Source organism: Salminus brasiliensis, chromosome 3 (assembly GCF_030463535.1).
Source record: "Salminus brasiliensis chromosome 3, fSalBra1.hap2, whole genome shotgun sequence".
Classification (NCBI taxonomy): domain Eukaryota; kingdom Metazoa; phylum Chordata; class Actinopteri; order Characiformes; family Bryconidae; genus Salminus; species Salminus brasiliensis.
Window position 1 is genome coordinate 435,065 of NC_132880.1, and position 13,294 is coordinate 448,358.

Sequence of the window (13,294 nt, forward strand, 5' to 3'; positions counted from 1 at the left end):
TTTCTAACTGGTTTAGTTCTAACCAGTTTAGTTCTAACTGGTTTAGGAACGTTATGTTGGGGCTGACACGCAAACCCAGAAAACTTAAAACACCGCCCGGAGCAACCTGATTGTTCTTCTGTTCTTTTTCCACGTCAGAGTTTTAAAATAACCTGGATAGATACAGGGCCTAGAATAGAGCCCTGAGGAACACCTCTGTGTAACTGTTTACTAAAGCTCTTCCTTCCTGCCTGCAGCCCAGGGTGATGCGCTGTTCCTCGAGGAACAGCCTTCGCGTCTCCAGGAAACTGTTATTCATCTGCAGCGTCTGCTGCTGGCGACACAGTGACTGGACGAGTGGGTACCCCCTTCGTCCAGTCAGTGGAGCGCAGGAAGGGGGGTGTATTTATAGAGCTGTAAAGACCTGCGTCCGATTTTAAACAAAATCAATAATCATTCAGTTAAACAAGTTTATTTACACTGTGTGAACACTGAGCATGTGTGTGAGTGTGTGTTTCCTGTGTCTATCTATCTATCTATCTATCTGTCTGCCTGTCTGTCTGTCTATCTGTCTGCCTGCCTATCTGTCCGTATGTCTGCCTACCTGTCTGCGCGTCTATCTATCTATCTATCTATCTATCTATCTATCTATCTATGTCTGTTTGTCTGTCTGTCTGTCTGTCTATCTCTCTCTCTCTCTCTCTCTCTCTCTCTCTCTCTCTCTCTCTCTCTCTCTGCCTGCCTGTCTGTCTTTATCTGTATTGTCCGTCTGTCTGTCTGATGGGGACGGATGTTGCTTCCCGATCTGCAGGGGCTCCACTGTCCGGACCCCACAGTGTCATGGCTGTGTCTGAGCACCCGTCCATCACGCCCTCCAGCACTGGTCAGCTGCTGGCTGATGTCAGGCTGGGTTAAATGTCTGTCCAGCGCCGGCTCCTTTATCCCCCGCTTCCCCTGCAGCGTGAGAGAGGCTCATTCTTCAGCAGACAGAGCTGTGATTATACTGCTCCTCCACAGAGACAGGCCCTGAGACCAGGGGGCACGGGGGGCTTCGGTCCGGGTTTGGGCTGAGTCTGATTTACTGGGACACCACATTCCTCCCCTACAGCAACACACACATTTACATCAACACAAGAACCCGCACACACACACTCTCTCTTTCTTATTGACCCTATTTTATTTCTACCTATAAAGCTATACACTACTACTACTACTACTACTACTACTAATAATAATAATAATAATAATAATAATAATAAAGTGGGTCTCCTCGGCTGTGAGTGGCAGGTCTGGCAGTGTGGGGAAGTGATGTGAGAGGTGGGACGGCGTGTGGGGGCACGCTGCTCCTTACTCTGTTTTTTGTTATTAATAAAAGATTCAGGTAATACGAAGCTTCATGAGTCACTAAGTTGGCTCAGGTTTGTTGAGTGACACATTCAGACCCTCTAGGAGTTTCTGGCCAATCCCACACACACTCCACTCCGGGTGAGCCACAGACCGGCTGTAACCGGCTCATCGACCACAAACAACAGCTCCCACTAGTGGATCTTCAGTCAAACACCAGTGAAAGGGTTGGGCCAGCTATGGATTTGTACTCACTGATGTGGCCTTTACTCACCAGTGACTGATCACAAGTGCAGAGGTCCTTCTCAAGCTGTAGGCTTACTGAGTCCTCACATGACCGGCTCTACTGCACCTCTGGATTACTACAAGTATTGATCGTCTGCAGACTTACGCAACCATTACCAGCTGAAAGACAAAACAAAATGTAAATGTTGAGTCATACTGAAGCGGCACAGCTCTCATCTCGTATCATTACAGAGAGAAACTTACTCATACAGTATACTGTAAACTGACAAAAGTATTGGGACACCTGCTCATTCACTGCTTCATCTAAAATCAGGGGTATTAAAAGAGTGGATCCTGCTTCTGTAGGAGTAACTGTTTCTACCGTCCAGAGAAGAAGACCTTCTACTAGATTCTGGAGAAAGAGCATTGCTGTGAGGATGTGATTGCATGCAGCCACAAGAATGTAAGTGAGGTCAAGATGTTGGATGATGATCACCACCCCACCTCATCCCATCCAAAATTGTATTGGATGGAGCACCATCCACCAGCATTCCTGAGAATACACTCATACTGCTCCACAGCTCAATGCTGGGGGCTTCATACCCCCCAGGCAAGGTGCCAAAAGGTTCATTTTGGCAGTACTTCTCTACAGGGACTAGATAGCTGTGTATGTGTGTGTGCATTTGCACATCTGTGTCAGCAGTGGAGGCAACTTAAAGTAGCATTCTTTCATTAGAAGGGGTGTCCACAAACATTTGGGCATATAGCGTATAATGCATATATTAGGTATATTATTATTACTTATAGCTACTTGTATGTGTATGATGTCACATAACACCGCCCACATGACTGGCCTGACCTCCAGTGGTTTAGTGTTCGTAGTCTGGACCAGAGCTGAAACTCCTCCCAGTGCTGTGATTCTGATTACTCTAGAAGGGCTTCAGTCTGACAGCAGAGTTAATCAGACCATCAGCACCTCCGTCTGTTATCAACCCTGGACTCAGTCTGGACTCGACTGATTAGATTTGAGCCAGTCCATATTTTCCCAACACAATACCTGAAGACCTGGGCTGAGTTGAAGGGAAAGTGTTCCTCATGTTCCTTGTGTGCATTTCCCGTTTCCTCAGCGCTGCCAGCTTGTTTAACAATATGTAAGTTAACCATTGACCTGAATGGCAGGACAATCTGATGTATGAGTCTATAAACCTGCAGATCAGACTCTCTGCTGAGGTCCAGTCCCTCTGAAAGCTCCGCTCTGTTATCAGAGCAGTAAAGGGGGCAAAGTGAAGGAAATGGCCTTACTGGCAGAGTAAAGAGTGAACACACAGTGTGTGCTCCTGGAGGAGTGTGGAAGGTGTGTGTGCTTGGTGGGGGAGTGGAGGTGTGTATAGTGTGTGTGTGTGGGCAGAGATAGAGAGAGAGAGAGGGAGAGAGAGAGAGGGAGAGAGGGAACACAGGTTTCTGTGTCGAGTCAGTAGAGTGAAGTCGTAGCTCCAGACCTCCTCACGGTTTCTTCTGTCAGAGACTCGGACTCCAGCCTCCTCCACAGGATCCCTTCCTGCACTTCAGCCGGAGAAATGAGCGGTGAGTGACTTCTACCTGAAACTGCTGTCCTGCACTGGACCGAGAGGCTACGCTAAAGAGCCTACAGAGCCTCCCTGACTGTTACTCTGTTTCCACTGAGTGACAAACTGTCAGAACTCTCCTTCACCTGTACAGACACTGTTCTCCTCTGTTACCTGAACCGTGTTCAGTTCAGGGAGGATGCTGTCAAAGGGGAGAGCAGCCTCTGTCTGTCCACTCTACTGTGGGCTAGTTCTGCTGTCCGGCTTGGTCCGATGTCCCAGACGCAGGTGAATCTTTGATGTAATCAGCCATGCAGACAGATGGATACGACTATTCAGTGCTGGAGATTTCTCTGAGCATTCTTCATATACTCATTAACCCTGAGTAATGCTCATGAATCTGACCGTGTCTTGAGTAGGGTACAGCGTTACTCAGTGAATGGCAGTGGCATTCAGGCCAAACAGATTCCAGCATCCTGCCCCAACCTGCCTGGTATCTGTGTACAGCAACAAGCGAGTAAGAGAGCGAGAGAGAGTAAGAGAGAGAGAGAGAGAGAGAGAGAGAGAGAGAGGGGTGGGGGTGGGGGGGGGGGGGGGGGGGGGGGGGGACACAGGGTCGAGAAATGCCTGAATCATCTGCCCTGAAGGCAGAAAGAGCTGAATGGGCCTCACTGACAGCTGAGCTCCACCAGCTCAGATGATGGGGTTTACTGTAGGACTCCACCTGGATTTCTACCAGGGCAGCTGTCCAATACAAACTAACACAATTCTAAATATATCTGTCAACACCTGGAGAGCTCCAAAATCTAGAGTCTAGAACTCTATACATAATCAGCACTGGTACAATTCAACTCAATTTTGAAAAAACAAAAAAACAAAAAGCAGAGCTTCAATGTCTATATATATATATATGGAATTAAATTTTACAAGACATTGAAGCTCTGAAGCTCTGCTTTTTATTTTTTCAAAATTGAGCTATATATTCTGTATATATATATATGAATGCTAATAGAACTCCAGGAATGTTAGGTTTATCTAAGAACTCTTACATATACTAAGACTTTCAGAACTCCAGAATTTCTAGATTTCTAATTGTGTCACTTGTTGAACATCCAGAATTCCAATATTTAAACTCTCAGCTTATCTAAAACAGCTGTAAAAACCCCAAATTCCACAATTCCAAGAATATTTAAGACCAACTGGAGAACCTCAGGGTTCTGAAATTCTTGGAGTATCTAAGAACAGTTAGGACTCCAAAATTGTAAAACTCTAAAAACTTGTTGTACCTCTAGATTTCCAAAAATATCTAAGAACATTTATAGAACTAAAAAATCTCAAGTTCCTAGAACCCATGTTTGGCATATCCAAGAATTGTTCTAGTACTCTTAGCACATCTAAGAACGATGGTGGAAACTGTGGAATGTGAAAATGGATCTCAGGGGATTTTGAAATTCTACACTTGTTTTAGCCGCTCTCTGATTTCACTGTAATTTTACTAATTTAATATCAGAACTGGTTGTGACTTCGCGCTCATCTGACCCTCCGAACTACTAATGTCCCAAATGGTTCACAGTAGAGTCCGTTTGCACAGCTCTGAGATGCTGTGGCCGGTGCTGAAGGGCAGACAGGCAGGTGTGTGGTGGTCTGTTCCAGGGCTGGACTGGTAGAGGTGTAGGGTTACTCTCTACCCACCACCCCTACCCAACCCAACGCCCACCACCTCTTCCCAAACGCGCACCCCCTCAAACACAGGCTTCCAGAGAGGCAAACAGGCATGGCCATGCAGGTCTTATCAGACAGGAAGTTCCACCTTTGCATGTCTAGACCCTGTCCCACACTCTCAGATGTTGGGGCTTGAGCAGCATAATCAGAAAGTTCTCCTCTGTCCCACTCTTACTGCCAGTCTCTCTCTCTCTCTCTCTCTCTCTCCTTTCTCCTCTCTCTGATGAGTATCAGGCAGTGTGTAGGGGAGGGCCTGATGGTGCTGTTTGCATTCCTGAGAAGTGAGACAGACGTCCTCCCCGCTGATCAGCTCCTCATAAATTACAGGCACAACACAAAGCTCAGCTTTATGCCACATTCTGCCCATCTGAGAAACCTCCACATCTGCTCTGGATGAGATAATGGGAAGATCCCACAAGCTAAAAAACTCCCATTGCTCCCTGCCGCGCCTGATCCCTGAGCCTCATCAGGGAATCCACAACTCCTGACCGTCTGTCCTGCACTGCTGGGTACCAGCCCTGTAATTTACTCAAAGTATCCACTGTATATTTAGACCAACACAGTTGGATTTCATAGAGGTTTGATAGTCCACCAAATCCCTACCAATCATCTTACTGCTCTACAACTGCAGCCAGGCCAGCATCAGTCACCTCTCTGTGCTACACTGCTACGAATGGGATCCAGAGCTAGCTCTGGGCTTTTACTCTGACCACAAGTGACCACAAGTGACCACAGTGCAACCACGCTTGTACCCAGAGTGTGAACAGTACACCCTCCTGGCTGCGGGAACATTCGGTAGATTTTATAGGTAGATGCTCCAACACTAACTAACTCTGGCACAGGTACCTAGCAGTTAACAAGACAACCAGCTCAGTAAGCTCCTCAGCTAAGTTAGCACACACAGTTTAATCAGTCAACACCCAAAGCAAGCAAGGTCAACAACCGAGTAAACCATAGCTAGCATGCTAGCTAGTGTTCTAGTGGCAGTCATGAGCCCCTTTATAGGCCATTACTCTACACAGGAGGGCTCAACTATTACACTTCCACTAAGTACGAGACTACGCCAGCTGGCTAATTAACCCCTCATGATGCGGGACAAACTGACCTGTTTTAAAACACAGGAGAAATACTCGCCATCAGCAGATGGATCCTGGGAGAGCACAATTGGCCTTGCTCTCTGCCCACATCACTCCAGTGTGATGCTGGCCGGCACAGACGCCTGCTAGCCGATGCATCAGAGCTGGGTACCCGGCGCCTTCCTCCAAGTGTGTTAGATGTCTGGTGACGGTTCTGGTTGTGCATGTGTCGGGAGCATTACATGGGATAGGGTGAGAGTACTAATGAACGGGTTGGATCTAAAATTAGAGAGGTAAACACTCCCCATGTAACTATACAGCTGGCACTGTCGCCTAGATTAGTAAGGTAACTGGTTTTGTGAACCACCTTCAGAGCAGCTCACTGGGAAGACTGGGAGTTCTCCCACTTTTCTCTTGCTTGATACCAAAACCATAAAGTTTACCCTATCGTCTGCTTACTCTCTGTCTCTGTGTGTGTGTGCAGGTGTGTGTGAGTGGCCCTGTATTGGTGACTCCGAGGGATCGGAGGCGCCCCCCTGGGGTGAGGAGGCGTCTGAGGAAATGTGGGAGAGAGTGGAGGGGGTCAGACACAAACTGACCCGCATCCTGAACCCGGCTAAAATGACCCCGTACCTGCGGCAGTGTAAGGTCATTGACGAGCAGGACGAGGACGAGGTTCTGAATTCCAGTCAGCTCCCACTGCGGATCAGCAAGGCCGGTCAGAACACGGGCACCCTTATTCCCTATATACTTATATATATACCCTATATACTTACAGACCAGCTAAATCACACTGAGAGAGAGAGAGAGAGAGAGAGAGAGGGTCAATGAGAGAGAGAGGGTCAGTGAGAGAGAGAGGGTCAGTGAGAGAGTGGGTGAGTGAGTGAGAGAGTGGGTGAGTGAGTGAGTGAGTGAGTGAGAGAGTGAGAGAGAGAGAGAGAGTGGGTGAGTGAGTGGGTGAGTGAGTGAGAGAGAGAGAGTGAGTGAGTGAGACGTCTAGAGTACACTTCTTTCAGCCATGACTCTAAACCTGCTCATCTGACCGTCACAGGCCTCCCTCAGTGCGAAGGTGGTGCTGCTGGAGATGTGTTAGTTAGGAGTGTTCTGATTGCTGATTGGTTGCTGTGCTGTTCTCCAGGTCGTTTATTGGACATCCTGAGGGGCCGGGGTGAACGGGGGCTGCAGGCTTTCATGGAGTCACTGGAGTTCTACCATCCAGACCAGTACACGCAGCTCACAGGCCGACAGGCCACACAGCGCTGCTCTATGATGCTTGGTATGTTTGTGTGTGTGTGTGTGTGTGTGTGTGTGTGTGTATCATGTGTATTTCCTCAGAGGTTCTTTAATGCAGCCAGTGGTTCCATATCAACAAACCATTCAAATGTGCCTATTTATTAAATTAAACGTCTGTGTTGGTTGAATGGACAAAAGTATTGGGACACCTGTCCATGCATTGTTTCTTCTGAAATCAGGAGTATTAAAAAGTAGTGGAATCTCTACTGTCCAGTGAAGTAGGCTTTCTACTAGATTTTGGAGGAACATTGCTGTGAGAATTTGACTGCATTCTGTCACAGTGTGTGTGAGTGTGAGTGTTAGTAAGATCAGGATGATCACCACCCCACCTCCTCCTTCCCAACTCACCTAAAAGTACTGGATGGAGCTCCTCCACCACCATCACTCCAGAGAACACAGCTCTTCCACTGCTCCACAGCTCAATGCTGGGGGGCTTTATACCCCTCTAGCCCACGCCTGGCATTATTAGGCAGCATGGAGCCAATAGGGTCATGATGTTGATCTGCTCCAGAGAGTCCTATTCTATTGGCAGTACTTCTTCTCTACAGGGACTAGACAAGCTGTGTGTGCATTTGCACATCTGTGTCAGCAATGGGTGCAGCTTAAAGTAGCTGAATGCACTCATTAGAAGGGCTGTCCACAAACATGCGTGTTATGGTTCCTGAATGTGTGTGTGTGTGTGTGCATGCGTAGATGAGGAGGGTCCAGAGGGTTTGACTCAGTTCCTGCTGGTGGAGGTGAGGAAGCTGAGGGATCAGGTGCGGAACGCCCGGCTGTGTGAGCGGAGGCTCTCCCAGCGCTGCAGAGTGGCCGAGGAGGAGCGCAGCCGAGCCGAGAGGAAAACACAGGAGCTCAGACAAGACAGGGCACAGCTGGAGAGGTACACACACACACTTTCTCATACATGCTCACACACACACAAACACACACACATACATGCTCAGACACACACACACACAATTACACACAGAGATACTATGTTGCTTGTCTTTTTTAAAGCATGTTAAAGAATTGAGAAACACCCCATACTGTAAACATGCATTGTCCTTGTGTGTGTGTGTGTGTGTGTGTGTCAGGCTAAGGCAGGACTGGGAGGCGGGGACGAGAGAGCTGGGCAGACTGAAGGAGAGGCTTTTAGAGCAGACAGTGAAATACTCCAGAGCTCTGGAGGAGCAGCGCAAAGCCTCTAACCGTGAGAGAGAGTTACTCACACAGGTATGGACAAAAGTATTGGGACACCTGCTAATTCAGTATTTCAGGGGTATTAAAGAGCTGATCCTGCTTCTGTTGGAGTAACTGTCTCTACTGTCCAGAGAAGAAGACTTTCTACTAGATTCTGGAGAAGGAGCATTGCTGTGAGGATTTGATTGCATTTAGCAAGAAGAGCATTAGTGAAGTCAGGATGTTGGATGATGATCATCACCCCACCTCGTCCCAAGTCCTCTTCAGACTTCATGATACCATCAGTGATCTGACTGGTCTAGTCGAGCAGTGCAGTGCAGTAATCCAGCCCTTTGTGATAGATTACCCCAGCATTATGATCGACCGTTACACCCCGTACACCTCAGCACGCCGGTCCACACTGCTCCACAACTGCACCTGCAGGATTTCTCTGTTTAGCCGGATAACTTAAGCCCAGCGTCCAGCCTGACCAATAGGAGAAGAGCTGAGGGTCTGAACCCCTCCCACAGGTCTAAGTGAACTGCTGTGTGTTGCAGGTGGAGCAGCTGAAGAACAGACTGATGGAGGCGGAGAAAAGTACTGGAAACTTAACCCCCACCCTGTCCATGAAAAAGACCAGTGCAGTTTGCGTGAATGCAGACAGCTCCCCTGCTGGACATGACGCATTACTGCAGCCCACTGAAGCACTGAAAGACCACTTCACTGGCACTCAGGTAAAAAAAGAGCACAAGATTATTCTCACCATAACTCCCAGTAACTCCAGTAACTCACCAGTAACTCATGTGTAACTCCCACTAACTCCACTAACTCCCACTAACTCACCGGTAACTCCCACTAACTCATCAGTAAATCCTACTAACTCATCAGTAAATCCTACTAACTCACCAGTAACTTCCAGTAACTCCTAGTAACTCCCACTAACTGTGTGTCTGTCTCTGTGTGTGTGTGTGTGTGTGTGTGTGTGTGTGCCCACTCAGGCTCTACTGGACATCCTACAGCAGGACCGCAGAGAGGCAGCAGAGCAAAGGCAGGAGTTGTGCAGTACCGTCCTCAGACTGCAGGCGGAGGTGGAGAGCGCTGAGGCAGCCAGAGAGAAGGTCAGACAGAACTCCACGAACCTTCCCATCAGCTGACCCTGCATCAGCGTGCTGACCTGTGTGTGTGTGTTTGTGCAGCTGGAGGCTCAGTGTGAGCAGCTGCAGCTGAAGGTGCAGACCCTGCAGCTGGACTGGGAGGCGGAGCAGAAGAGGAGTGTGTCCTACTTCAACCAGATCATGGAACTGGAGAGGGAGAGGGACCAGGTACCACGATCTGGAGCTCATGGCCTCAGTAAATCTGCAGGCAGAGCTGACTAGCTCACGGATCCACATAAGTACCAGATCAGCAGAGTCTAGTAAAGGATGTTTATGTAAAGTATTCGACGCAGCCGACCACCAGCAGTACTAAAGTAGCCTGACCTGAACACTGCCCCACTGAGCTCCACAATAAACCATATTTCTATACAAACTGACCCCAGCCTGACCCCAACCTGACCCCAAAACACACCAAGTTCACACACATCTGCTTTAATTGAGATATTTACTGACTGAGAGACCATTACAGCTCAGTCACTGTCCAGCACAGCCCCCCACTTCATGTAGCCCATGTAGATCACTCACTGACAGATTCATCACTTCCTGCACAATGACATAAAATAATGAGCGTCATGTTTAGGCCACACCACTTCCTGCTCAAATCTGAATACAGACACGCTGAACAAATACAGATACACAGAAACAGTGACGTGTGTGTGTGTGTGTGTGTGTGTGTGTGTGTGTGTGTAGGCTCTGCGCAGTCGTGACAGTCTGCAGATGGAGTTCACGGACTGTCTGCTGGATAAGAACCGTCTGCGTAAGAGAATAGCGGAGCTGCAGAGCAGCCTGGACCAGCTGCAGAGAGAGCTGGAGAAAGAAAAGGAGAAAAACGAGAGAAACCGAGAGCAGAGCAGCGCCCCCTGCAGGCACGGGGTCAGTACTGCTCTTCACTGCAGCAAGGGCTTCATTACTCAGTAATTTGGTTAAAATATGATTAAATGATCAAAGAACAGTTATTAATAAATCATCAGTGATAAATTAATAGACTGTGGATCGTGGTGCTGGTGCTGAGTCTGGATTTCAGCTCAACATGAACCACGTCTGCTTTTCTGTTTTGAAGGTGTGCTGCTGGTTTGTTTGGTCAAAAAACATATTTAAAGCAGCATGCAAATGATAATCTCTCAGTGTGTGTGTGTGTGTGTGTGTGTGTGTGTGTGTGTGTGTGAATGCAGTCTGAGTTCTCCTGCTCAGTGAGGATCAGTGTTTTGGTCCCTGCTGTTCTCTCAGTCTTGAGCACCACAATGGCACACACCAGCTACTGCACAAGGTACACACACACACACACACACACACATGTAATGTGAATAATGGCTGCCCTCTGTTTATGATTTTCATTGTATTTATAGTTAATATTCATCTCATGCTGAGTACATTTATTGTTTCTGTTATTCACAGTCACCCTCTACTGGCCAGAACAGTGAACAGTCAGAAGGTAAGAGAGGCAGGCTTCCTCTGGACCACATGAAACTATGTAGAAATTTTATTGTATAGATTATTACAATATTAATAACGCTCTAAATGTAGGTACTGTGATATACACTGAGGAGGCGGAGCTACAGTCTCTCATTAGGGTGAATATTAATAACGCTCTAAATGTAGGTATTGTGATATACACTGAGGAGGCGGAGCTACAGTTCTCTCACTGGGTTGAATGTTTTTTTTTACCAGTGTTCTCTCAGCTTGTTAAACGAGCAACAGTAGTTATTATAGAACACATTAGTGGGGGAACTTCAAGGGGGGCACTGAAAAAAACAGATGTTCATCCCTATCTGAACAGGTGTGTTCAGGTGTGTTCAGGTGTGTTCAGGTGTGTTGGTGTTGGAAACTCCCTGTTCTTCTTGTTTTAACACACTTGCTTCCACTTATGAGCTCATCAAAACCCTCTTTAACTATACTGTGTGTGTGTGTGTGTGTGTGTGTGTGTGTTCCAGACTCAAACTCTGAGGAGAATCTCTTCAGTCCGGTCAGTACAATTTTAACTCATTTTAAAATGCTCTGTAGATCTCAGAGTGAGAGCTGAGCTCAGTCAGAGTCGGGGGTTCAGTGTGAAACTGAGCTTCACTGTAGAGAAACTGACCCACTCTGATCTCTGTACAGTGGAGGTGAATGGAAGCAGGCGTCGGTCGCCATGACTACAACACAGATACAGCCCATAATTTATCTCCTATCCAAACCCACCAGTGCAGCTACACGAGTCTTCTGAGTTTTATATGGAATGATGATGATGATGATGATGATGATGATGAAGGTAAAATAGTGAATAGAGAATCTCCACTAATCCAGTTTTCTTTAGGGACTACTTTCTGTAGCTGCACTACACCCTGCAGCATGTATCCCTCCACCATTTTAATGATCTGGTTCTAAAAGCAGGTTCTAGAGCCGAACTCTTCTCAGAACTCTGGTAGAACCGTGTCTCAGGCATCAGGCAGCGTCTTCATCACCATTAGGTGAAGAACTTTCTGTGAGGAGCTTTTAGTAGAGCTTCAGACGTCTGCTTCCCTTCACCTCCACTGTAGAACCACAGCTCTGACTGGAGGAGCTTATCTAGAACCTCCACTGTAGAACAGCTCTGACTGGGGGAGGTTATCTAGAACCACACCAAACCTACCAAACCCACCCTCGGAATGAGTTTGTTCAAACTTTAATTTTGCAGAGAATGTTGAAAAATATGTTCCTGTGTGTGTGTGTGTGTGTGTGTGTGTGTGTGTGTGTGTGTGTGTGTGTGTGTGTGTGTGTGTAGCTGTGTGACAGTGCGAAGGACATAAACAGGCTGTCCATATTCCCGTTCCCCCCCCTGCATGAACTCCATCAACCGCAGAGTGAACACAGAGTGAGTCTCTCACACACACACACACACACACACACACACACACTATCATTCAATACATCCAACACAACACCGTCCAAAAGTATGTGGACACCTGCACTTCCAGCATTTCTGCTGAAATTTCAGCTGGGAGTTAATCTGCTTTGCTGCAGTAACTGCTTCTGCTCTTCTGGAAAGACTTTGCACTAGATATTGGGACATTGCTGTAAGGAAGATTTGATTGCATTCAAAAAGTGAGACCATCAGTGAGGTTCTGGTTTTGGATGACCAGTTCTGCCTCTCCATCTCATCCTAGTGGTATTGGATGGAGCTCCATCATCACTCCACAGAACCCCACATCCCAGTGCTGTAGCCCACACTCAGCACACACACACACACACGCCACTGTTGACCATCGTCAGTCGGTCAGTGTGTGACAGTGTGTGTCTGCTGTGTTTCAGGTTTGACCAGGACTCGTGGGGCAGTGATGAGGCCGACACTGTTACAGGTCTGACACACACACACACACACACACACACATACACTGCTACAGCTATATATTAACCCTCTTGTTTTCACTGTGTGTGTGTGTGTGTGTGTGTGTGTGTGTGTGGGTGTAGATGACTCTGAGTCGTCTCTGTGGGAGTCGTGTGCTTCTCTGCCATCTCAGTTTTTCCCTCCTGATCTGGTAAACCAGCCCGAACCCAGCAAACCCTTACTACAGTGAGTACACACACACACACACACACACACACACACACAAACACACAAACACACACACACACTTACGCACACACACAATTTAAAATTGACACATACAATTTTTAATTACATATATTTTTCTCCATCGCTCAGTCCAGAGCCCTGCCAGCTGTTCCCTCGTCTACCGCTCCCCCCAGGAATGTGAGCCTGGCTGATGACATCACTGTAGTCGGAGGCAACCGTACAGGGATATTCGTGCAGACGGTA

General features: G+C 47.6%; 1 protein-coding gene across 1 annotated transcript in view; it reads left to right on the forward strand.

Annotated features, from left to right (window-relative positions):
* Nucleotides 1-3,079: 3,079 nt before the first annotated feature.
* LOC140551013 (caspase recruitment domain-containing protein 10) overlaps nt 3,080-13,294 on the forward strand; it is a 14,989-nt gene continuing 4,774 nt past the window's right edge. The window contains 17 exon segments of the mRNA XM_072674384.1: nt 3,080-3,132; nt 6,396-6,629; nt 7,050-7,187; nt 7,898-8,084; nt 8,281-8,419; nt 8,923-9,099; nt 9,364-9,483; nt 9,562-9,687; nt 10,210-10,396; nt 10,698-10,786; nt 10,915-10,951; nt 11,451-11,482; nt 12,260-12,307; nt 12,309-12,349; nt 12,787-12,833; nt 12,946-13,052; nt 13,181-13,291. Of these exon segments, the coding sequence (XP_072530485.1) occupies nt 3,126-3,132; nt 6,396-6,629; nt 7,050-7,187; nt 7,898-8,084; nt 8,281-8,419; nt 8,923-9,099; nt 9,364-9,483; nt 9,562-9,687; nt 10,210-10,396; nt 10,698-10,786; nt 10,915-10,951; nt 11,451-11,482; nt 12,260-12,307; nt 12,309-12,349; nt 12,787-12,833; nt 12,946-13,052; nt 13,181-13,291 (1,827 nt within the window). The 5' untranslated portion in view covers nt 3,080-3,125.